The 26,491-nt window shown below is 43.0% G+C and overlaps 1 protein-coding gene across 7 annotated transcripts in view; it reads left to right on the top strand.

Moving 5' to 3' along the window:
• Positions 1–24,474, top strand: part of LOC139658498 (reticulon-1-A-like) — a 42,494-nt gene extending 18,020 nt beyond the window's left edge. For 6 of the 7 annotated variants that reach the window (XM_071536612.1, XM_071536611.1, XM_071536614.1 and 3 more), the window contains 5 exons: positions 18,827–19,034; positions 21,292–21,430; positions 23,392–23,461; positions 24,143–24,189; positions 24,412–24,474. In XM_071536612.1, the coding sequence (XP_071392713.1) occupies positions 18,827–19,034; positions 21,292–21,430; positions 23,392–23,461; positions 24,143–24,189; positions 24,412–24,474 (527 nt within the window). Of the gene's footprint in view, positions 1–13,071; positions 13,134–18,826; positions 19,035–21,291; positions 21,431–23,391; positions 23,462–24,142; positions 24,190–24,411 lie in introns of those variants that run through there. The other variant, XM_071536615.1, reaches the window with a different exon arrangement.
• Positions 24,475–26,491: the final 2,017 nt, after the last annotated feature.

Here is a 26,491-nt window from a genome sequence, read left to right as displayed (position 1 = left end):
TTCAAGGGAACCAGACTTGCGATTTAACTACTGAGGGGAAGAGGGCGGGGCGTTTTCTTAATCAAGTCTGTAGGTCATGCCCCCCCACCCACCCCCGCATACACACACACACACACACACACACACACACACACATACAGCCATTTCTGAGTATTTGCCTTGAGAGCATTTTTGCTGTCGAATTGGATTACCTTGCCGTCTGGTTTTAGCCCCCCTCTGCTCTGGAAATAACCCAGAAGATGCCAGTCGGGAACCCAACACCACCTGACCGACCCACCGCCCCCCCGCCCCCCCCAGAGACTCCACCCTGCATGTTTCCCCCGGTGACCGGCCCCGCCCTGTCACTGACTGAACAGGCAGCCGGCCTGATTATTGTGGGCTGTGTAATATCTACCACACCCTAATTTTATGTACCTGAGGCTAAACATATTGTTCAGGGATACGCCTGTGCTAATGTCAATAGTCTAATCATTTTAGAGGGTATTGAACCTTTTCATTCCTTTTTAAATTCCAGATTTCACCTACTGCTTTGACTATTTTATGCTAGCTATTTTAAAAATTTTTTTTACCAAATTTGATTTTGAGATGGATAGTGAACGTTAATTTACATTATTCTATAGCGGTATGGTTCCCTGTTGATCCTATCTGGAGGTGTTGTGAGTCAATTCCAACCAAATGACAGTGATGGAAGGAATCCACTTCATATAATAGTTATGGGACGATGCGCTTATTTTATTATGCGATGTGGGGTTCATGATGCGATACAACCTCGATACGATAAAACGATAATAAAGAAAAGTCCGATGAGAGCAAAGCATGACTGTGCAGAATTATGCTTATTTCTGAGCCACAAATATTGTATGTAAATGCTAAAAACAATTTAAAATGTCATTCCAAAGTGGCAAAATGATCTCTCAACGTCTCATTTATGATTACTACAGCAGAATAAAATGGAGCTCATATCACTAGATTAAATTTTCTGAGCCATGATGCGTATCGTCACATTTTTGTACTGCGATATATTGAATTTGTATATATATATATATATCGTCCCATCCGTACCCAGTGACACCTGCTCTTGTCCTCCACCCCTTTCCTCTGATATCCATTTCCACATAGGCCCTCACTGTAAATAGCGCCGGGGGTACAGATGGTTACATAAGAGCCTGTGTGTCAGTTAACAAAGCCTTTTGATCTCCAAAACCCAGCGTTGGGAATACATCTGGTGTTTCTCTGCACCCGTGGGAAAGTGTAAGAGGTGAAACTGCAGCGTAATGTGTTTCTCAGCAGAAAGTGTCCGTTAGACCCGGACCCGGCTCCTCCTTCAGCAGGGCTTTTAGAAAGTGATGGATCGCTTCTCTCTCTCTCTCTCTCTCTCTCTCTCTCTCTCTCTCTCTCTCTCTCTCTCTCTCTCTCTCTCTCTCTCTCTCTCTCTCTCTCTCTCTCTCTCTCTCTCTCCTCTCTCTCTCTCTCTCTCTCTCTCTCTCTCTCTCTCTCTCTCTCTCTCTCTCTCTCTCTCTCTCTCTCTCTCTCTCTCTCTCTCTCTCCCACCCCCCCTAAACGCAGCTTAGTCTTCATTTTATGGATGACTCAGTTTTATTTAAACTGATATTGATCCATTAATATACACACACACTTAACGGGATTCATTCACCATAGTGCTCTCTCTCTCTCTCACACACACACTGCTACTGTATGCTTGTAGGATGACATAACTAGTGCAGTGGGACTTTGCTCTTTGGGATTAGCTGGCAGTGTGTGTTTGAGGAATCTCCTGTTAATTAAAGCCATCCTCCCTGCATTGCGACACTGGCAGGCCCACAAGGGGTTCTCCCTCCCAGAAACCACTCAGCCAGCGTTCTTCTTCTTCTTCTTCTTCTTCGTCTGACTTGAGATGCAGTGCTGCAGTCTGAACACAGAGATCCCTCGTTTAGCTAGCGGTGCTAAACAAGATGCTAGCAGGAAGCGTCGGCCGTGGCTCCTGCTGTTTCTCTGACCCGCGTTCACACCGTGAGCGACTTGGTTACTTGGTTACTGTGTCGCTCTGTTCTGACTGTTTGTGGGCGGGGCCAGAGGCTCCGGTTGTTAACGGAAGTGATAATTAGGTAGCACTAGTACATTGCCAAAAATGTGCATAAACAGCGTAAATTTGGAAAATGGAAAAATCTGCTTAGTCAGTCCCTGCCTATGCCAATGCTCAATGCCCATGTGCAGCTTCAGATTGATTGGCCAACCCATTGAGGAGCAAAATGGATGCAGACAGACGGATGGAGTTTTCTCTCATTTTATAGTAGGATTCCTGTTTTCTTTTAAGTAAAAGTTGTAGAGAAATGTGAAGATTTAAATGGCTGAAATCAACTTTTTGAAATGTTGTTCATAAAACTAAACTTTTCTCAGCCGGTGTGTTCATCAGCTTCCTTCATCACTTTCCAGATTAAACCTCAGAGCAGGTGGGGCCAAGTCATGCAGCTCAGTAGTTTACCAAAAAAAGTCTCTTTTTTCAGACTCAACCCTCAAAAGCTTTCTGTGACAATTCAAACATTTCACAATATCTTTACTATCCCAACTCCCTAATTTGTGTCTAAATGACTCCTCAGATTTGTGTTTTTCCACCACTTTGCACCTCAGCAGTAGAAAGTTGCAGAGCAAAGTCCTCTAGGGACCGGCATCAAGGTGATGAGTCACCTTGTGCTGCGTGTTGGTCTGAGTATGACTGGCCAGGGGGCGACACCCAGCCGGCCAGAGAGACGTGAACTTTGTACTGCCTTCATGTGTAACTGACTCTTTCGCCATGGAAATTACCTTATTTCACTGTGTCGTAAACCGCGGGTCGTGGGCTTGTTTCGGGCCGGGCTCCAAGTGACACAAGAGCCAGCAGGAATTTATCAGAAACTCTGAGGTCAAAGGGGAAATCTGTCACAGGGCCGGTTCATTCATGAACTGAACTGAGGATGCATGGTAAACTCCAGTTGAGCTCCTGCAGTGTGCAGCTGTAAGGAAACAGAATGTGAATTGAATTGAACGAATAAATAAATGTGAAAGACAGGAAACAGAACTGAATTCCATTAAATTCCACTTCTAAGAGAGTTTGTCTCGACTCGCTAAACATTATAAATCAAAACATCATGAATCAAATAAAAGACAGTTCAACAAATCAAACACATTCAGTCATAATGTATTGATTACCATCACATGTTCTGCATCAAATACCAGCTGAAAGGAACCTTAAACATTTTATGATAGTCAGTATTGATAATATATAGTTTGTTAGGTTATAGGTTTTTTCAAATTCCAGTTCCTCAGTTGAGTTGGAGCTGATGAGTTCATTCATGAATTGACCCAAACCTGCTGGTTAGAGAGTCTGTCCAGAACTGAAAGGTCACAGGTTCGATCCCCGCAACCGTCAGTGTCTGTGTTCAGCTAATCAGCAAAATGCCTAAAACACTAGGTCCCTGATTTCAATACTTAAATACATGAAGTATACAACGTATTCGGACCACTTTCCTAATATTGAATTTATCCTGTTTTGCATAATCCATGTCTCAGTTTTGTCAATGTTTAAACTTTCTTGAAGCTTCTCCTCCTCCATGACTGAAGTGGGTCTAACTCAGTGAATCAGTAAGAGATCAAAGCTCCACCTGGACTCACCTGCTCAGTCTGCAGCAGGACAGAAGCTGATGGTTCAGTGCAGGAATCATAGTTCTTTATGAAAGTGTCTGAAGTGACTCAAACTCCAGAGTCACTTCTGTATTTGGTGTTTCCGACAGTTTGAGGTTGTGAAACAGAACTGACGAGTCATACTGAGGAGACCAGGAGCCTCATTTAGGGAGTGTTTTCTCAGACTATTGCTTTGCTTATGACTCAGTCCTAGTTATTTATGGGGAAAGTGATGCTGAACCCCTAATCTGGCAGTTAACTCTGATTTTCTGTCATAGCAGCTTCAGCTCCTGACACTTCACTCTTCAAGGACCAAAGACTTTCTGTATTAGCTGAGTATTGTACTCACATTATTACTGACATGATGGCAATGTTTGATTCATAAATTATTGTTTGATAATAATATGATTACCAGTCAATTAGGATTAATTGCCATGCTCAACAAAAAACTGAGCCATAATCTAAAAGTTGTACATTAATGGTTTAGATAATCAGATTCAGAACATATATTTAACTTGAGTTACCAATGCCATGAAATCTATAGGTATAGATTTTTATATATGAGTTTTCCGTCATCTTTTTATTTATTTTTTTTGTTATCTTATTTGAAATGATGATGACGTCTCTTAGCTGGTGTGAGAGAGGAGGACAGGAGGCAGAGGCTTTATGAGATGAGGCAGCTGCCCTCTAGTGGAGAGACTGGACTGTTACCACACTGAAGTCTGTAGATTCAGTTCGGTCATCCAGGTAGAAAGATGGGAACAAAATCCACTGGAAATCCACTTAAAATTAAGAGTTCACCGCTAATCAGAGAAGCTTCTTCAGTTCTAATTAGTACCGGGGAATATTCATTCATTTTAATTTTGAGTCCAGTTGATTTTGTTTCTTTTTTTGGACAATTACCACTCTTAGTTCATAATCCCAGTCAACTCCCTGTTAATGTAAAACCATGTGATGAACGACTACTAATCTACTGAATTAATCTACCAGCCGTCGTCTGAGTCCTAAACATCTAGTCGGGTGACAAAATAGTGAAACCGGTTTGTAAGTTTAGGATTTATTTATTTTTTTAGAGACAGTGTATACCAGTGATTCTCAACCTTTTTCATATCAAGGACCCCTGATTTAGTCCACATTACAGCCACGGACCCCCATTTGATGAGATTTTTGTCTCTTGGACCTAAATCTGGGAATATTTTTATTGTCAGATATGATTTTGTCCAGAATTCCATGACTATCTGTATTGTAGATAGAGAGATAACAGAGAAACTATGATCAAAATAGTCATTCTTCTACATTCTCTAGTTGTGTTTCTTGTAAATGAAATAATGGGTGAAGTTTAACACTTCATCAATCTCAAGGACCCCTGGTGGTCCCCGGACCCCACGTTGAGAACCACTGGTGTATACGAATTAACATTTAAAACCAAATGTAAATATGCCAGATTTATCCACCAGGCTAATTTTCATCTCTTGTCCCCTGTCACAGTTAAGTCATGAATCCACATAAATTATAGTAGTAGTCTACTTTAAAATTTATCCAACCGTCATTTGTAGTCTTACTCTAAAAGTCTAGTTGGCTGGTAAAATAGTGAAAGTGACTTGTGATTTGTAGCAGAAGTACTTCAAGGTGATTTTACAGCGTTAGTGTTTTCCCTGCAGTGACTTCAGTATCAGCAGCTTTTAGCTTTTCACAGAAATCTCACCCTGTCGTGTCACGCTGCAGCAGGCAGAAGCAGTCGCTCCCAGAACAAGGAAATCAAATCAATTTCAAATTCCTCGAGTGACGGGGGATCGCTGACCCCCGGTCTGTCTCCCTGCTTCGTCATCAGATTTGAGGAGAGAGAGGGAGGGAGGGAGGGAGGGAAAGGAAAGGAGGGGAAGAAGGGAGAGAAATGAGGGAAAGCAAAAGACAGAATGGAGGGTGAGAAAGGAAACCTTGCCAAAATGCTGGGACAGAGGGCGGAGGAGGAGGGAGGAGGAGGGAGGGAGGAGGAGGAGGAGGGAGGGAGGGAGGAGGAGGAGGAGGAGGGAGGGCAGAGACTGTTATAGGTGCTGCGTCAGAGTGCTGGCAGATCTGAGGCAGCAGACAGTCAGCTGACAGCCGGCCTGCAGGGGAGAGAGAGAGAGAGAGTGTGACAAACCAAGAGAGTGTGTGTGTGGCTTGGGGAGAGAGAGAGAGTCGATTCCCTCACTGCAGTCGTCTCCCTGGAGGAAGGCTTGCCTGGGTCCCCCCCCCTCCCTCACTCCCTCCCTCTTCTTCTTCTTCTTCCTCCTCCTCCTCTTCCTCCTTCACCGCCTCCTGGTTTGCAGCCGAACACACACACACACACACACACACCTCTCTCACACACACGTTTACCACTCCTGCCGTTGTCTCTCTCTGTGGAATGTGCTCTTGCTGATCGGACAGCATGGAGAACGCGGACAATTCATCGGACAAAGCGGACTGCCAGCCGCCCTGCAGGCACTGGAAGGAGCAGGGTAAACCTCGCCTTCCCTCTAGCTGCTGCACACCTTCTCCTCCTCTTCTTCTTCTTCTTCTTCTTCTGGGTTTCTCTTACAGCTCTTCTGTGGTATTCTAGCTGGTGTGTTGCGGTATTGACGCTGCCGGGGGTTAGGGGTTTGATTCCCATGCTAAACGTTTCTGCACTCTGGAAGGAGCTTTGGGTAAAAAGCTTGTCTTTTAATAGCTTGGGCTCTTTTTTTTTTTTTTTTTTGTGTATTCTGTCTGGATGGTCAGTGTGTCTGCCGGCTGTGGGGGGGGATCCAGGTTTGACATTGATCCTAACGCAGAGACGAGGTCTTGTTGGAGGTTAATTGATTTGCAGTGCAGGAGTCAGACATTGCATAAGGCTGATTTCAGTGCAGCAGCTTCACTAGTGACTCGTTAACTTGGGAATGAGAGAGCGGGTCGTCGCAAGTTCTGCCATTTCTGCTGAGTGGCTGCGACGACTCGGCTGTGTGTGTGTGTGTGTGTGTGTGTGTGTGTGTGTGTGTGTTCTGAAGTGACACCTCAGGACTCCAGATGCATTGTTGCAGGTTTTTCCAGACTGCGTATCTGTCTGTCCTTGGCTGACTGCAGTAGCTGCCGGCCTCGCTAGCAAGAGACAGAGAAGACCTTTGGACAGGGAGCAGCCGGTCCTGCTGACGGGCGGACTGTGGCCAAAGGTAGAGAGGAGGGAGCGGGGGAGGGAGGGAGGGGTTTCTGACCGGGGTGACGTCAGCTGGCAGCTTAATGATTGGCTAATGTGCCTGGGGTATGCTAATGATCTGGAGGAGAGTCAGACCGGCCTCAGAGAGAGAGAGCCAGGCTGAACCCGGTTCACAAGACAAACTTAGTGTTGGACTGACTGCAGGATGTTTGATGTCATACAGTAGTGCTGAAACCATTTTTGGTCAAAATGTAATCGATTAATTGTTTTACTGTATTTATTTATCAAGTAGAAATGCTAAACATTTCCTGGTTGCAGCTTCAGAAATGTTAAGATTTGCTGCTTTTCTCTGTTTCATCTCATTATTAAATGAATCCTTTGTGTTTCTGTCTGCTGGTCAGACTGAGGAAGAAATCTGAAGAATCACTTTGGACTCTGGAACTGAGATGGACAGTTGTCATTATTTTTGACATTTTATAGACTAAATGATTAATCAATTAATAATTGATAGATTGATCGGTAATGAAAATAGTCGTTAGTTGCGGCCCTATCATACAGTTGATTTTTAAAGGGCTTCATAAGCTCAGGGGTTGTAAAATATCACATTTCATGTCAAAACATGAAAATAATCAAAGTTGGAGTCAGGAGGTTTTCACCTGACGTCGGCCTCTGTGACCGAGCGTTCACACTGCGAACCGATTGGTCGATGTGTCACTTGTGGGCGGGGCCAGAGGCTCCGGTCTGCAGCTACAAAGTTTTCAACAGGCACATCGGGTTTTTCTGCTTTGGTGTTGTCTTTCATAACATTATGTTGTTTTGATACGTTAACATGGCTAGCTAGCAAGCGTAGAGTTAGCTAATGAGGTGGAGTTAGTAAACATAAACAAAAAACTGACTTCAGATCTTAGCATCGACCCCAAAAATGGATGCAGCGGTTCTCCAGGATTTGTTTTTGAGATGTTTGTTCCTGTCGTCCTTCAAACAAAGGTTGTGGAGAAGCCTGTGGATCTGATTGGCTGAACTGTTCACAGTCATCGGCCCTCAACAGTCGTGGCTAGCTTTTCTTCTTCTAGGTTTTCTTTCCCGGGTCGCTCAGCTGTGCAGGAAGTGAAGTGACTGGACTTGTTGACGCAGTGTGGAGTTTGTGTCGTGTCACTACAGTTTGCTCTAGTCATGTGACAGTCAGCAGCTTGATTCAGAGGCTCTTCAGTGTGTAGAGCAGGCAGACAAAGATAGTCCAGAATATACACTGCAGGTTGACTGAACTGTGTTGGATAAGATAAATTTGGATAATGTCAGTAGTGCTGATATGTCAGTAACACCAACACCCTCATCTGGCCTTACCTGAGAAATCAACTGCTGTATTGACTGAAGGAGAATAGCATCGTGTCATATAACATATTTCTTCATAGCTAGCGTTAGCATGAATGTGGTAAACTATCTCCTGAGGTTACTGAGGCTGTGAGTCTGCTTCTCTGGAGAACTTTCACCCAGAAAGTGTTTGTTTGTTTGTTTGTTTATTTAGATCCCCATTAGCTATTGTATTGTAACAGTAGCTACTCTTCCTGGGGTCCCCATTAGTATTTTTAACAATACTTCAATAACAGAAAATGCATCAATACACATCCGTAACATTCATACTCACAATAAGACTCAATACATAACACAACCACTAAGACACACAACAACACACACCGACTCAAAGCCTGTCTAATACATACGATCGCTCTATATAATAATTTCATCTCTTGAGTAATTGAGTTAAAGAAATCACTTAGCAACTGGGATGGATAGCTCAAAAAGTCATATAATATTCTACACTATTCCTTGTGTAAACAAATACAATCTTAACTTTTTGTTAAAACATGTTGTATTACTTTCTGAAATCAAAAAACTTGGTAATGAATTCCATGCCACCATTGCTCGATAGTGAACTGTTCTCTGTGTTAAACTAGTTCAACACAGAGGAAACAGAAAACGACCCTCTGACTGCTGAGTAGAATGATGATGTCTATCTGAAAAAAATGATAGGTTACTATAAAGTATTTCTGGGGTTTTTAGTTGTGATGATATTTTTAATAAAGCACACTAGAGAATAATGCAGCCTGCTTTGTACACTTAACCAAGCCGAATGATTATTCATTGTACTTACTCTTGTCCGATATGGGCAGTGAGTGTCATCAGGCTTACATCATCACTGAGTCAACACCACAGGGAGATGAAACGGTTTATTAGTGGGTGAGGAAAGCATGCAAACCCATAGGATCAATAACGGTACAAGAAACCAGTTAAGTTGGTTTCATTTACAATTTAGGTATTTGCTTGTCCAGAATGATGATAAGTGTTCAGTGTATTGCTCCGGGACATTTCTATAGGACACATGGCTGCTGATGGACACATTGGCTGTTGTGGGAATTTGGGATTTGAACCCTAACCCCTCTGTTAGTGACGGGGCGATACGCTTACCTCACCATATGTTTCGATACTCGATATGAGGTTCAGGATTCGATACAACCAGGATCTGATGTGATCAATAAAAGTTCAACGACAACAAAGTCTGACTGGGCAGAATTCTGTTTATTTCTGAGACTCAAATCTTTCCAGCGATGCCATTGGCTGCTAGAATGTAAACAACAATTTAAAAATGTCATTACACAAAGTGACAATAATAATAATTTGGATGGATAGAGTCTCACATACAGTAGACTGTACAGGTCAGTCTACAGTCTATGTAGACTGTGCTCTAGAGCAGTGGTTCTCAACGTGGGGTGCAGGGACCACCAGGGGTCCTTGAGGGGGTTCCAGGGGGTCTGCAGCAAATTGATGAATTGTTAAACTTCACCATTAGTTCATTTACAATAAGTTAACACAATTAGAGAATGTAGAAGAATGACTGTTATGATCATAGTTTCTCTGTTATCTCTCTACAATACAGACAGACATGGAATTCTAGACAGAATCATATTGAAAAATAAAAATATTCTCAGATTTGGGTCTGAGACAAAATCTCATCAAATGGGGGTCTGTAGCCCTTATGTGGACTAAATTAGGGTCCTTGATATGAAAAAGGTTGAGAGTCACTGCTGTAGACTGTAAACAGTGCACTAGAGCAGTGGTTCTCAACGTGGGGTGCAGGGACCACCAGGGGTCCTTGAGAGGGTTCCAGGGGGTCCGCAGCAAATTGATGAAACATTAAACTTCAGCATTACTTCATTTACAAGAAGTCAACACAACTAGAGAAAGTAGAAGAATGACTATTTTGATCATAGTTTCTCTGTTATCTCTCTACCTACAATACAGACAGTCATGGAATTCTGGACAAAATCATATCTGACAATAAAAATATTCTCAGATTTGGGTCCGAGAGACAAAATCTCACCAAATGGGGGTCCGTGGCCCTAAAGTGGACTACATTTGGGGTCCTTGATATGGAAAAGGTTGAGAATCACTGCTCTACAGAATGTGTGTGTTCTCTGTCTGCTGATCATCATGCGTCCGGTCGTCGTTGCATCATCTGAGGCTGTAGCACCGCTGCTTCATGTTGCAACACTGAGGCTTTGTGCTCTGTGTGTGTGTGTGTGTGTGTGTGTGTGTGTGTGTCTGCGCTCTGCTTTATAACGGCGTGTGGACTGCGTGTGACTTGATTACCCATCAGTCACTCTGCTCAGGAAACTACAGACGACCGTGAACTGATGGGACGCTTTCGTTCCAGTACAGCGCTGTGAAAGAGGCAGTTGTGTCGCTATCAGGCAGGGTTTTTTTGTGTGTGTGTGTGTGTGTGTGTCAGTGTCACTACGAGGCTGAGTCACACTGTGACTAAGCAGTATTGGGGTGTGTGTGAGAGAGAGAGGGAGAGAGAGAGGGAGAGAGACTGCAGCAGTAGTGCAATAGCCAGGCTTTGTGCTGTAAGTCAGACTGAGCAGAATGTAATCCAGCATCATCTTCTGAACTCTCACACACTTCACTGGAAGAGTGACTCATCTTCCCCTCCTTTCCCCATCTTGGGCCATTTTGAGGTTTTAACTGGATTTTACATTGGGAGTTAGGTGACTTGCTAAAAAAAAAATGGAACAAGCTGTGACTATTCAGCAGTCACAGTGTGCATCTTCTGAATGTTTAATCAGCAACACCAATTTAAAGCTGCAGTACTCAGTTTTGTACGTTAGTCCCAAACGGCAGAGAGAGGCAACTGAGTAAGGACTACAGTACCCAGAAACCCTGTAAGGTGACCTCACTTTAGTCTTAATCCAGTTCTTCACATTCACACTGGGAGCTGCCCAGTACAGCCAGTCTTTGATCCAGGGATTGGAAGCGTTAACCCTCCGCTCCCCAGCTGCCCTCTGACCTCCAGGCTCCTGCCGCCTCACATGGGGAATATTACTCCAGTTTCTCAGGTTTCTGGAAGCTTCTGCTCCTCTGCTGCACTGTTCAGGTGTCAGATTTTGAACAGGAGCTGCATACAGTTTGGTTTTAATTAGTTATGTAGAAGAGGGTAAAAAAACCCCAGCATGCACCCTCCAAAAAAGTCTTCTTTGTTGTGGTGTGGGGGGTCAAGTGTCCCCTCACAAAAAAAAAAAAAATGTCAGTTTTGTATGACATCACACCTAACATTACCATTTAGTTCATGATTAGGTCATCATTGGTTGATTATTTAACATGCTTTTGCACATGTGAGCCATACTGTCATAGATAGATAGATAGATAGATAGATAGATAGATAGATAGATAGGTAGGTAGGTAGGTAGGTAGGTAGGTAGGTAGGTAGGTAGGTAGGTAGGTATAGCCCGGCCCTAGTTGCCTGGTCCCAAACCATATAATGAATATATACAGAGTAAACTTGGGTCAGGCCTAACAGTTAAACCCCAGTAGATTTGTGGTGACTGTTAAATTCTTTGTCTATTTTGCCCTGGTTTCAGTTTTGGCTCATTTTTTTTTTTTGGGCTTGGGAAAGAAAAAAGCTTCACACTCGCAGCCTCCATGTTTTTCCTGGACAGATTTCAATTCCTTAAATGGATTTTTATTCTCTGCCCGCTGCCTGACGTAAAATCTGCAGCTCTTACTCAAGTCCCAGTTGGTTGGTTTTGAATGCCTGACTGTCTCCTGCTTGGCATTTCTGCAGCTAGTTATCCTTTTACAGCCTTTTACAGTTACGCAACACACATCCACCCCACCCCCCCCGCTGTAATACTTGTTATGAGACTCATTTCTTTGTGATAACAGATGGCGTTTCAGACATTAACCCGTCTCTCTCTGCCTTGGTTGATCGTTGGACAGTTTGCAGTGTGTCTGCTGTCACCTGCCTGTTGTGTTTCAGTAGTTATGAAGAGAGAAACCCAGCTAAACTCACTTCACCCACCTGGATATCTGCAGCATAGAGTTTAACCACAGACAGTATTGTATTACAGGGACTTTGGTCAGCCTCCTCTGAAGGCTGGTGTTAATCTTCATGATGTAAATTCATCATATACTTGATGCTAATTAGTATCAAACTGATAGAAGTTATGTGAGGATAGAGTCTTTTGAGAGAAATGCATAAATTAATGCTTTTCAGAAAATTAAATTGATTTTTTTTTTTTTATATTCTGCACAGTCAAGGATTCAAAAAGCCAGATCTGGCATGAAATAGTACACCGGTGTACAAAAATAGATGAGCAGAACGCTTCAGATCTCTTTCCATTGGCAGAAATTCTGACAGATTTAAAATCCTCAGCAAACAGAAGAAAGGTTTTCCTTTTGTGCACTTACTCTTATAAATAACAAATTCGGCATAATAATAATGAGATTAAATAGATATCTTTCCATTGTTTTGTTTTTTGTAAAGGTGCAATATCAAAATAAATGTAGTCTTTATATTCTTTACAGAGGAAGCAGGTTGCATCAATAAAAAAACAAGTTATTTCAAATCATTGTTAGCAGGTAAAAAACTGAATTATGCTAAATTAAACTTTTTTAATCATTATTGGTGCTTTGTTTGCCTTATCTTTATCAGTAGGTCATAGTTTACCCTCCTTTTTATTTACCACTACGTCACTGCTTGTGAAGCTTTAAACTGGGTCTTCTCTAAATTAACTAAAAGTAAATATGTGCACTTCGTCTCACCCGCCTTTATTAATGTTAATCCAACATTATTTTTGCATCCATATTAGTTGAGGGCCTAATTGTCAGTGTAGGTGAGAGAGGCGCCGAGCTGCGCATGTCCCTCCCTCTCTCGGTCTGTCTCTAGGTCTCTCTCTCTTTCTCTTTCCCTCTCTCTCTCTAACGTCAGCCAGGCAGAGCTGCGTGCTGCATGCTTAGCGGAGGTTCAAGATGGACGCCAAACGGGGTTAGTCTTGTCATAATCTTTTGTTTACCGACCTTCCCTTCCTTTACATAACGCATTTGCGTACGGTTATCTCGGTTTTACGACGGGTTTTCTATTTGCATGAGTACCGGGAGCGTGGTTGCAGACAGACCGGGGAGGGTTCGGGGAGAGATCGGGCCGCCGGCGGAGGTCAAGCCGGACGGTTTAACGTTTTCCCCGGCGGTGAGGACGGGGGCTCCCGGGGGCTGTCAGACGGCATCCCGGGGCAGATAACGCGCATCTGGATATTTACAATGTCGCAGAGGAGGGGGGGGGACGGGCTGATGATTAAAACATAGCGTGTAATGAAACGGGATCAGCGGCCGGGGGTTTATGATGCGCGGTCTATTTTTAGCGAGGCTCCGGCGATGCTAGCTCACGCCTGCTACCATATGTAGCCAGACGGCCACATTTGGACCGAGAACCACCTCCTGCTCCTCCTCCCGTGTCGTCTGCTCGGCCCCCGGCTGTACATCCACACAATGGCTGTCTGTCAAAACGACGGTTCACAGCCGCTGTTGTCGGAGCTGCTGTGTGGCTAACACTGTCGCTAAGCCTGCCAGCTAGCATGCTGTGCGGGGAGATGATGAGCAGATAGGTCGCTGTCAGCTAACGCGATAGCCGCTGGTTAGCAGTTAGCCGAGGCTAGCAGACTAGCTGTCAACGCCCTCATTTACTCCCACAGCTCTGAATGAGCGAGGAAGCTTCCCGAAGGTGAAGCCATTCTGCTGCTTTTAATGATTTCGGTGTGTAATCTAGAAAGCCACTCGACGCCATGCTATACAGAGACTTTAGACCAGCGAAGAGGCGTTTTCTGTGTTTAAAACCCTCCTGGTGGTTCCAGAATGTGGCTCATTTTCATTATAAATCGGCAGCGGCACCATTATATTAATACGAAGGTAATTGGGCTGGGTTCATCTCTATGGAGAAAACACAAACTCTGCTTTTGTGAAACCCAGTCCTGCTTAATACATTTTAATAGACGACAATTAAATAAAACTAACGTTACTTTTCATGAACATTAGCTAAACAAAGACGTTGCTATCAGCACATGCTGGTATGAGTGGTTATTAATATTATGCGGTCACAGCTGTGTTTATATATATATATATATATATATATATATATATATATATATAATATATTAATATTTACTGTGTTATGTGGTCGCAGGTGTGTATTTATATATGTTTGAATATATCAATATTGAATTTAATTATGTGGTTGCAGGTGTGTGCTCAACAGGTATTTAATAATTGGCTTCAGACATTTTTCAGCCAATCAGAGCTGAGGATCAGAGCTATCCTGTTTGTTACTAGCCTTAATATATTTTTATTTCTTTTTGGAAAGCATTGGGCCAGCACGCTGCCTGTTGGTTGGTGTGGAGCAGGCTCTGGTCCCTCACAGTGAGAGCGGTCGGCAGGATTTGTCCACTTGGCAAGAACAACTTGTTGCTGGAAATGTGATTTGGGACTTTCAGCCTCATAAGCTCATTTATTGCCTGTTAAGCCATTTTCAGAAATATTCTGGTCGGCTGCCAGATGTGTCGCGGCCGGCCGGCCGGCGGTCACAGCACCTGCCGCTCTCTCTATGGGACAGAACACAGGTCAGACTGCAGACCTAAACTTTGCATTTTAATGCTGCTTTACTTATCAGCAAACATACTTACATTGTAGAACAATTCAAGACCTTTGAATTGAGACCTTCTCCAGATGGTTTGAGTTAGGGCTGGACCATAATTCAATATTACCGTTTATCGTCTTTCAGTGGGATTATATTGTGATGATGTGGTGATTTTGGGATATCGAGACGCACAGTTCTGCTGTCTGAACCAATGAGAACAAACTCATTTTATTTAGAAACTCAGACAAAATGGGTAGGATGGTAGGAATATTATGTGAAAATTTCAGTTTAGTTTGACATCACACCAAACATTACCATTCGGTTCAATATGATGAACATTAATTTGATTATTTAATGTGATTTTGCTTATGTGAGCCATATCGTCATATATATATATATATATATATATCGATATTGAAAAAAATCCTCATGATTATCGTGATATTGATTTCCATTACCATATCGTCCAGCCCTAGTTTGAGTCCACACTTCAGTTCATACATCTGATTCACCATGCAGTACTTACTTCTATACATTTTCACTGTCTAGAATTGGTTCACCTGTTATAATTTAGCTCTTTTTTCCATTTTTACTGTGGGAAGTGCTGCTCGGTGGATTGGATGCACGCTGAATTGAAAAGTGAACCCTAACTATTTGGAAAAGGTCTCCAGTCACGTTCTGCGAGGTTCGAATGTTTGCCGATAAGCAAGGCAGCGACATTAAACCGTCAGATTCCAGCGAGCGATTCCTCTCTCTCTCTCTCTCTCTCTCTCTCTCTCTCTCTCTCTCTCTCTCTCTCTCTCTCTCTCTCTCTCTCTGAGAACGGCATGTATCGCTCAGCGGTGAGTGATGTCAGAGGAACAGTCAGTCGGCGGGTCAGGGACACGTCAGCCTGTAGGAAACCCGCGTCTCGTCCACTTCTAATATTGTCCGCTGACCTGCCTGGAATTCCCCGGTGAAATGTAAGCGTGGTCAGTCGGGTGCCGAGGCCCCGAGCTCAGCTGTCCCAGGAGACTCACACCCCCACCCACCCCCAGCACCCTTGACCAGAGAGGGAAGCAGCACCCTGGTTCACCGGTTCTCAACCATCTGCCGTCGAGACCCAAGAGCAGGGCTGAAAGATATCGACAGAAAAAATCTAATTACGATTATTTGACACAATATTGCAATTTCGATTAAAGTTTTTCTTGTCGTAATTGAAGAAAGAAAAGGTGATTTTGTTTTTTAGCTCGACTTTAACCAGACAGAGGAGCTAACAGTGGTTCAGCTGCTGCAGTGTTTGAAATGAAAATCTGTCGGTTTTTAGGTCAACATGGCTCCTGGCTGAGATCCACTGCCCCGGTTCACTCCAGTTTGGGCCGGTTTTGTGGTTTATTCCAAGTCAATTTGAAGACTTCTCTTCCAAAACAATATCCATTCTAGAAAACGATAATTTTCTCTACAAGATTTTAGGTGTCATTGCCTGAAGCTTATCATTCAATATCTCTAAAGTACTGTGCATCCGGTCTGCCATTATGTCAGGGACATGTGTTACCTCATTCAAAAAGCACCATAGTTTGCGTGTCAAAAGCTGGAAATATTTTGGAGTAAAGGTTAATTTCCTAACTGGTGATGTCTGGGTAATGGTTACCTTGTGCAGCCACAGGTATTTCAAAAAATAAAATTTTTTTGGCAGTCAGAACTTGGCAAACCAACAGAAAGCCGGGGGGTGGGGTGTATTACTGTAGAGGTATTACAATCTTCTTGCCACTGACTGAAGATTACCATGGTTACACACATTGGAAGTTGTATCACTTCACCAAGTTTGTATGAGAGTGAATGTGCAGTTGCTTCACAAATCCCCCCAGCAGCTACATCTGTCTCCATGATGGAGGAACACTGTAGAGCTGTGTGTTAGTTAATAAAGTGTAAATGTGTCTGAAGCAGCTGTCAGCAGAGAGCAGCTGAGTCAGCTTGTTGTGGTGTGGCTGTAGATCCATTCAGTAACGTTCTCAGTAAAAGTGAATAGTGTGATAAGGTGGATTTGTTTCCAAATGTAGGTTACTGTGACACAGTAAACTGTCTTGTCTTTAGCCCTAGTCTCTACTCCAAAACATGAAGAGTTGGAGCTTGAGAAGAGTCAGCTCAGTTAACCTGAACAAACTGTTAGCTAGCTAACTAGCCAGCAAACACACTGATGTTAATGTGAACATGGTAACGCTAGCTGCTACTAGATACGTTAGCTAGAGTGCTAATCAGATGTGTTAATGCCTCCAATATGGTGACATCACCTGAAAGCCCTCTGCAGGATGTGAGGGTGAAAATGGGAAGAAAGAACAATCTAGAAGTGAGAAGGAGGAAGTTTGATGGGGAAGTGTGTGAGTCAGAGGCGGAGTGAGTTTCTCCTGCAGGTCAGTGAAGCTCCGTCTGGATCAGCTGGACTGGAGGCCGCTGGGCTTCAGTAGAGCAGCAGGACAGAGTTCAGCTGTAGACAGACTCAGATCCTCTCCACCTCCAGATCATCTCATGTTAACAGTCATGTGACTGCTGACTCAGCTGAATCATTCAGCAGAAAATACTTCCAACTGTAACCTGATCCAAGGCAGAAACCTGTTTGTATGCAGGAGTGTTTTTTGGCTGATTTGAAAGGAGTTTGTGAGACTGTATGTTTTGACTGAGCCCAAAATGAATTTACTCCGTTTAACTTTGACTTCCCATCAGTCCATGCGATCACCTGGCATCCCATAATCCCTCACTTCCTTTTCTCATCTTGCACATTAGACGGATGAGAGTCGTCACACATTAAATGAGTTGTAACATTCAGAAAACGAGTTGATTAATGCTCCAGACTCGGGGTAAAGGCTCTGTGATGATTAACTGTGGAAACTAAAATCACAATATCATGAATAAGTGAACAGTAGAAGCTTGTGGTTTTACTGGGCTGGCTGGAAGAAGGACTGCTCAATTAATTATGTTTAATTGTGTCTTGTGATTTTTGGCTTTCACAAATATTCATAGAATATTGGCATATCAGCAATACTGAATCATTTCATTTCACTCAAAATGCCACCTGTAGTGGAAAATAGTCAAGATTTTGATGAAGGTTTGAAGGATGAAGGATTTGAAGGTGGGAAGAGTAAAGTAAAAATAATTTTGTTCCTCAAATCTTTTTTTTAAGGCTGTCTTTTTTTTTTTGGTAATTTTTGCCTCTTTATTAGAAAGTTCAAATTTGAGTGAGTCAGGAAATATTGAGAGAGAAAGAGAGGGATGACATGTGACAAAGATCCCAGGTCAGATTCAAACCCGGGGCATACTGGTTACACGGTGCGCCTTTCTGATTAATAATATGCCGCTTTTCCACTGCATAGTACCGGCTCAACTCGCCTCGACTCGACTCTACTCGCTTTTAGTAGTACCACTTTGGTTTTCCACTGCAGATAGTACCCCCTCAATGTGCCCCACCCCCCAAACTGGTCGTCATAGCGACGCTGCGACGCCGCATGAAACGCGACACACAGCTACTATGGAGGATATGGAAGCGATGGTGTTCTTGATTCTCGGTGTGTGGCTGTTAGTCACAGCAAGGAGACAGATTTTATTTCAGAAGAGGCTGAAGGCAGCGAGACAACAGACTGCTCTCTGGCTGCTCAAGGCGACGCAAGAGGGTAAGCTAACCGCTAGCCTGGTAGCTAACGTTAGCATATACGTCCCGTGTCGCGATGACGATCTGACCAATCAGTGGTCTGCAGTGTTTTCACGTCACCTTTTGGTTTCTCCTCAGCTCGCTTGGAACCTCGACGGAGGTGCTACGAAAAAAAGTACCAGGTACTACGTAATATAGTACCTGGTACTTGGCCAGTGGAAAACCAAAAAAGGCGAGGCGAGTCGAGTCGAGCCGGTACCATGCAGTGGAAAAGCGCCAATAGTGATTATAATATGTAGCTACAGTTCAGCAAAAATCGTGCAGCTCCAGTTGGATCAGTGTGAATGTGAAGCAGGGTGTGGCTGTAGTGTGTCAGCTCTCTCTGGATGATCAAGTTAATAACCCCCCCCCCCCTCCCCCCCTCCTGCAGTGGTGGAGCTCCTCTACTGGCGTGATGTGAAGACCACGGGCGTGGTGTTCGGCGCCGCCCTGCTGCTGCTCCTCTCCCTGACGGTGTGCAGCATCGTGAGCGTCTGCTCCTACGTCGGCCTGGCTCTCCTCTCAGTCACCATCTGCTTCAGGATATACAAGGGCATCCTGCAGGCCATCCAGAAGTCAGATGAGGGACACCCATTCAAGTGAGTACAGGGGAACCTGAATTAATTTGATCATTTCCGGGTCTTGAATAGTTTGGGAATTTGAAAAAATGTCTCAAAGTCTGGAAAATGTTGCGGTTCAGGTCCGATACACACCTCATTCTATCTTTTATGTTGTTGTAGAGCCACTTTGAGTCCACAGGTTTTGTTGATGTGAAGAATAATGTTCAGATAGAGGGACGCTCTTATTACCCAGCCGCTGTCAGCATGCATTATATCAAATACCCACCAAAATCAAATCCGGTCAAGAACATAGGGTCTGGGAAAAATATGGAATTTTAAAATGGAAACCGTGTAGGAACCCTGCCAATCATCTCACATATTCTGATATTTGTCTCTGTGAAGAACAATCTTCATCTATACAGTGATGTGACCTAGTTAGCAGGGGCAAGATGTCTATCTGGGTAAATCATATTGAACACCAGACAAAATCTTCAAAACAAATCAAGGTCTGGAAAAAGTATGAACAGGGCAAAACAATAATGGGTTTAGTTTGCACGACAATAAATCAAATGTGTGCTTTATTAAAAAGATAAAAAATGTAAAAATAGTGCCCTAACATGCTTCAATTACTTAAAAAATAATTTATCATGTCAATCACAAGACAGTTGACTTTTTTCCTTCAATTGCAAAATTATAAAAAGCTGGTTTAGCTTTTAGAAACTGCATTTTCTAATCATATTTGTCAGTTGTGATGGAAAACTCCCAAACATCTAGACATCTAGTACAGTGATTCTCAACCTTTTTCATACCATGGACCCCTAATTTAGTCCACATTAGAGCCACGGACCCCCATTTGATGAGATTTTGTCTCTTGGACCCAAATCTGAGAATATTTTTATTGTTAGATATGATTTTGTCCAGAATCCCATGAGTATCTCTATTGTAGAAAGATAACAGTGAAACTATGATCAAAATAGTCAGTCTTCTATATCCCCTAACTTCTTGTAAATGAAATATTGCTGAAGTTTAACAATTCATCAATTTTCTGGGGACCCCCTGGAACCCGCTCAAGGACCCCTGGTGGTCCCCGGACCCCACGTTGAGAACCACTGATCTAATAGACACCATCAGGGTGAAAATACAAAATCCACATCGATGTTAAATTTACATTTCAGACATTTAACGGACGCTGTTATCTTACACTGAGTGCAACAGTAGAATAAACCTCAATTCCCAGATCACTAACATTACAACCAACCAGCAGTGAGGAGGTCAAAGGTCACAGCAGCCACACAATAGATAGAAGGAATGTTCCAGTGTCTCCAGAACAGTCATGTCAGACAGAGAAGTGCCAGGAGAAAGCAGTGTGTTTTCCCCTCATCAGGTCCAGGTGTAGTGAGTTTTCTTGTACGCTGAACTCTCTGAACTTCCTCCAGTCATCCTGCAGCCTGGCTGTTGGACAAAACCTTCTTACCGGTTTTCCCTGCCAGCCAACAAACTGACCCCGCAGCACATTAGGGGCCAATTAGCTCGGCTTAAGATTAGCCGAGGAAAGTGAGCTCAGAGAGTCATGTCACAAGCTGGTTTTACAGATCTGAAGGGTTTTGGCTTTGAGGTTTAGACCTCGGTGAAAGGGATTTACAGCTGTGTTTCAGAATTTGCATTGAGAGAAGAGAAATGTCCTCATCAAAAACACAAACACACCTCATAAACATGTCAGCAAAGATCTTTAGGTGACTCGCAACTTTGATAATAACCCATAATGTGCTTTACTTCCATGTGTGCAAGAGTAGGCATCAACTTTTAAAAAATGGTATATATCTTATTTTAGTGGGTTTAATAGGATAAAAACTTGGTAAGAGCATCATGAGTTTGATTTCTATAATCAGTTTCAACTTCAATAAATTCAATCATTCCATACAAATTCAGAAAACAGAATTTAAATTCAGTCGTCTGCTGGAACAAATCTCATCACTTTCAATCTAAGTCATTTACACAAACACAAGATCTCAAGTCAAGACTTTAGAAACCTTTTCAAGTCATCAGAGTACAAGTCAGAGTCAAGTCCCAAGTCACCAGAACCCAAGTCAAGTCCAGTCTCAAGTCTTCTCTTCATGCGTCAAGTCAAGTCTCAAATAATGAAGTCATGTGACTCGAGTCCCCACCTCTAAGTCTAAACCCCCATGTAGTGCTCGAGTCTCGTCTTCAGACTGCTTATCTGATGTCTTGGTCTTAAATGGAACTTAACTGTAATCTGGTCCAAACCTGTTGTGTGCCCCCCCCCCCCCCACCTCAGGCAGTACCTGGACCAGGAGGTGGCTCTGTCTGAGGACACGGTCCACAAGTACAGCGACGTGTTCCTGGCTAAAGTCAACAAGACCATCGGTGAATTAAGGCGCCTGTTCCTGGTCGAGGATCTGGTCGACTCCATTAAGGTGAGGACCGTTTTATCAGATGAGGTGTAACTGAGTTTTGGATATTTATTTATAATTTCTGTCATCCTGATTAGTGATGGAGCGGTACGCTTATCTTATGAGGTTCAGGATTCAATCCAACCAGGATACGATGTGATCAATAAAAGTTCAGTGACAACAAAGTCTGACTGTGCAGAATTCTGTTTATTTCTGAGACTCAAATCTTTCCAGCGATGCCATTGGCTGCTAGAATGTAAACAACAATTTAAAAATGTCATTACAAAGTGACAATAATATAATTTGGATGGAGAGCTTGTTCGCATCTTTGTATTGCGATAAATTGAATTTCGATACTCAATTCCATTTTCCTGGGCAATATGATTGTCAACTACACCACACTGCCCAGGAAGATGGAAAACCAGAGGAGAGAGGAGGAGACAAGGAGAGGACAGAGGAGAGGAGACAAGGGGAGGGGAGGGGAGAGGAGAGAGGAGAGGAGACAAAGAGAGGAGACAAGGAGAGGAGAGAGGGGAGGGGAGAGGAGCGGAGGAGAGGAGACAAGGAGAGAGGAGGGGAGAGGAGACAAGGAGAGGAGAGGAGGAGGTAATAAATTCTAGTTAAGTGAAGTAGTGAGTTTACATATTGCATATTACTGGAGGTCATAATGCGTTGGGACTGAAAAGGTTTCTCAGCTGCTGTCCATGTACAGTCAGTGGAGGAGAGAAGAGCGCTGCAGCTGTCCGAGGCCTGTCATCACCCCACCCCTCCACCCCCCCACCCCCACCCACCACCACCCCTCCACCCCCCCTCAACCCCCTGTCCAGACCTGGAGACAGTTTAGCCAAGAGAGAATACATAGGAGACTCACTGGTGGAGGAGAAATTCCCTTAGAGGGAAGTCAAGTTTGATTTTTTTCACCCGTTCATGAGGAATTTCAAACCTTGGAAATGTTTATAAATCAGAAGTACATGTAAACCCACAAATACCCCACTTGATGTATATATGATTTATGATTGGCTTATTCTGACGTCTGCCCCCCCCCCCCCCCTGCTGTCCTGCTCTCTGAACTCGCGTGCCTTCCTTACCCCCTCAGGCACAAATCAAACCTTTTGCCCTGTTGCTTCTCACTGGTAGCCATGTTGGCTCCATGGCTGTTGCCTGGTAACCGCTACAGTGTCACGTCTCTGATCATGGAGACACTGTGGGCTGTTCAAAATATTGAGGGGAAATCTAGGTGTTAACTGGGTTTTGCTTAGACCAGATAAGACCACACTCTGATTGAGACCGGATCAGACTGAACTGTTTACATGCCATGTGATATAGTGTGAGTCTGGTCTTAATCAGGTTAGTATAGTATAGTTGGTGTGTAAACACACCCGGTGTGTCCCGTTATTTTGTTCAGATGTATTTTATTTAGCAGCCGGCCTGCTGTGCAGACGGTTTAGTCTCAGAAGACTATTCATGTCTGTGTTGATGTTTTGACCGGTCGTCCCCCGTGACCCATCTGACCCGTCCCGTCATTTTTAGATCGCTCTTTAGCTGGTCCGTTTATATAGAGATTGACTATCAAAAGATGATTCTGTCACATCTACACACATCCATGTATGGACCCACTTTAAACCTGCAGAAGTGAATTAAGAGGTGAGATGAAACATGATCCAGATGAAGAGCAGAAACAGATTAGTGAACCTGAGACAGGACTTCAGTACAAAACTGGCACATTTTCTATATTCGTATTTATATTCTATTTTTCTTTGCTTTCTCCTGAAGCTTGTTGTGCTACAGCTGCAGTCACACATACACTAACTCTGTGTCTCTCTCTCTCTCTCTCTCTCTCTCTCTCTCTCTCTCTCTCTCTCTCTCTCTCTCTCTGTCTCTCTCTCTGTCTCTCTCTCTCTCTCTCTCTCTCTCTCTCTCTCTCTCTCTCTCTCTCTCTCTCTCTCTCTGTCTCTCTCTCTCTCCCCCTCCCTCCCTCTCTCCAGTTTGCTGTGTTAATGTGGATCCTGACGTACGTCGGTGCCTTGTTCAACGGACTCACTCTTCTCATTCTGTGTAAGAATCACACTCACATGCATGTACAACTTATATTTCTGGTTATTATGTTGTTTGAGTCAGAAAATGGTTTTGATTCAGACACCTCATCTAAAAATCCTATTTCCAGAGTTTTAGAAGCGAAACTGCTAAGGAATATTTTGGGTGAATATGGATTCAGACGGGTGTTGATTAACAAGGGCAATCTTTACTGTGATTACTGTTCAATAGTAATGCAACAGACAGCACACTGCATTTTAAACAGCTGAAAGAACTTCATTAGTCTGGTTTCAGTGGAGAGTTAAATGCTAAATGTTGTTTCAGAGGCTTTTCCACCCAGAGAAGAAGAAAATTCGGGGGAAAAAACACTGAATACTTGACTTTTTTTGTCATGAAAATGCTCAAATTCAGAGATATTGAATTTTCAAAGATACTCAGTTCTGTCATGTTGTGATTAACACTGTAATGTTCAGTCAGTCTCTGTAGACTCAGACATTTAAATGGAGTATTGGTCTCTGTTGTAAAGTACGGTTTGCTTTTACATTGTTAGAAACATAAAGCTTGTTTCATAGAAGTATAGCTTTCCAGTGCAAAGTGTAAAAGCTAACTGAAGCAGGATTTACAACAATATGATGATCTAGTAACATAAAAATAACATCTGGTCACATCATCTCACCTTTTCTTCTTCCTCATCCTCCTCAGGTCTGGTTGGAGTGTTCAGCTGCCCCATCATCTATGAGAAACACCAGGTAAGCACCGGTTCACACCACTTTCATTACCCACAATGCAGTGCTTCCTCTGTGGTGTTCTGAGGTCATTCTGGTTGCCTGGGATCTGCGTCTGCTGTCTCCCCTCCTCTCTTTCCTCTTTGTCTTTCTCTGTGTTTTGTGTCTTGCTGCCTGCTGAGTGAAGCTGAGCCTCTTCTGTCTGACATGTTGACTGACTGTCTGTCGTGTCTGTTGTGTCTGCAGGTCCAGATCGACCACTACCTGGGCCTGGTCAACAACCAGATCAAAGATGTTGTTGGAAAGTAAGTGGCTCACTGGAACTGGATGATGGTTTTGTTACAGCAGTAAGACTGAGGGAGTTCTTCACTGTGATGTGATGCAGGACTGAATCCCAGTGAAGAACTTCCTCTGGGGTTTTATATCTTTTACCCAACAGTTACCAACATGTTACTCACTGTTTTCTCCAAAGTAATGAACACACAAGAATAAAAAACAGTAGAAAACAGAAAGATTGGTAACTAGCTCCCTGGCTGATAGACGATTTGGCATCGCGACTAATAAACCACAGCTAGCAGTGCATTATGGGACTTAACTGTAGGGCTGAACGATTTAGAAAAAATATCTAATTGCGATTATTTTGACTGATATTGCAATTGTGATATGATTTGCGATTATAGAGGGAATGATAATTTTTACATCATTATTCTCATTTTCATTGAAAAACATTTTAAAATGATTATGGTGTGATTTTTGCAGGGATCTGTACCAAACAAAGATGTTTTCTTAAGTCTGTAGAATATGATGTGGATGTGTATCTCTGCAGCACCACAATATTTACTTTAAAATGCTATTTTGACACATTTCACCATTAACAAATATTGTGCCTCCTGCGATTTGAAAATTGCAGCAGGCCATATTGTGATTTCGATAAAATTTCGATAAATAGTTCAGCCCTACTCAACTGTAGGGCCGGAATGTGTTTTTTACCAATCAGATTACTTTGATGAAACCCTCCATTGTGTAATTAGTGACACAGTACTGCCAGCAGGTCCCTGCCTGCAGTGTGATGCAGAGAACACTGTTGTCAGGTGAAAACCTTGTAACTCCAGTTTGGTGATTTTTATGTTTTTATTCTCTGGACTGAAGAGTTTCTGACCCGGGGCTTAAGAACCCAGTCTAGAACCTTCTGGATAACTTCAAAATTGGGCTGGGCAATATATTGATATTATATCGATATTGTGATATGAGACTAGATATCGTCTTAGATTTTGGATATGGTAATATGGTGATATGGCATAAGTGTCTTTTCCTGGTTTTAAAGGCTGCATTACAGTAAAGTGATGTCATTTTCTGAACTTAGACTGTTCTAGCTGTTCTATTATTAGCCTTTACCCACTTAGTCATTATATCCACATTACTGATGATTATTTATCAAAAATCTCATTGTGTAAATATTTTGTGAAAGCACCAATAGTCATCCCTACAATATTGTCGCAATATCGATATCGAGGTATTTGGTCATATTGTGATACAATATTGTGATATTTGATTTTGTCCATATCGCCCAGCCCTACTTACAACTGAACATTTAGCCCACTACGTAGAAAATACCGAGATATATATCGTGTATCGCCATTCAGCCTAAAAATACCGAGATATGATTTTTGGTCCATATCGCCCAGCCCTAACACATATATACAATTGCTTGATGCTCATCACACACTGCTCCACTGCACAATGCATTACACATACAGACTTATCAGTCACAATCCAGGGAAGTGAGTGAACTGATATAAGTACATACAGAACTCCATCTCTTATGGAAACTGTCAGCTGAGCCTCTTCAGGTGTATTTCACTTTTTCCAAATGAAAAAAAAGACATCAAATCTTCCAACCAGGAAGAGGCAGAGTTTGGGTTTGGACATTTCCACGGAATTAATATGCGTCTATAAGGCTATGACATCACTCTCTCTTTTAGTCAGACCAGTCAAACTTCCTAGCAATCAAAGGACTGGGGTTCAAGTGTAATATTGAGAGCTTTAGACAAAGTATTGAAATAGACAGACCAAAACCCAGCTATAAATTACACAATTTTATATTTTTAATATTCCAGGTATTCAGTGTTTCTCCCAGAATGAGGGTGGAAAAGCCTCAAAAAAACAACATTCAGAGCATCATGGGACACTAAATCTCTCCACTGAAACCCAGACTGACCATAACAACAATAACAATAAATGTATCGATGCATGTGGAATCTGATCAAAATGTCTCATTAGAATCGGTTCAGGTTCAGGTCTTGCCATAGACAGCCGGGGTGGTATT

The sequence above is a fragment of the Centroberyx affinis genome, unplaced genomic scaffold (assembly GCF_046629955.1).
Source record: "Centroberyx affinis isolate AG114_WGS23_722 - 3 ecotype Tasmania unplaced genomic scaffold, CSIRO-AGI_Caff_v1 ptg002919l_1, whole genome shotgun sequence".
NCBI classification, from domain to species: Eukaryota; Metazoa; Chordata; class Actinopteri; order Beryciformes; family Berycidae; genus Centroberyx; species Centroberyx affinis.
Note: the sequence above shows the minus strand (reverse complement) of the source record. Positions and strands in the feature narration are given on the sequence as shown.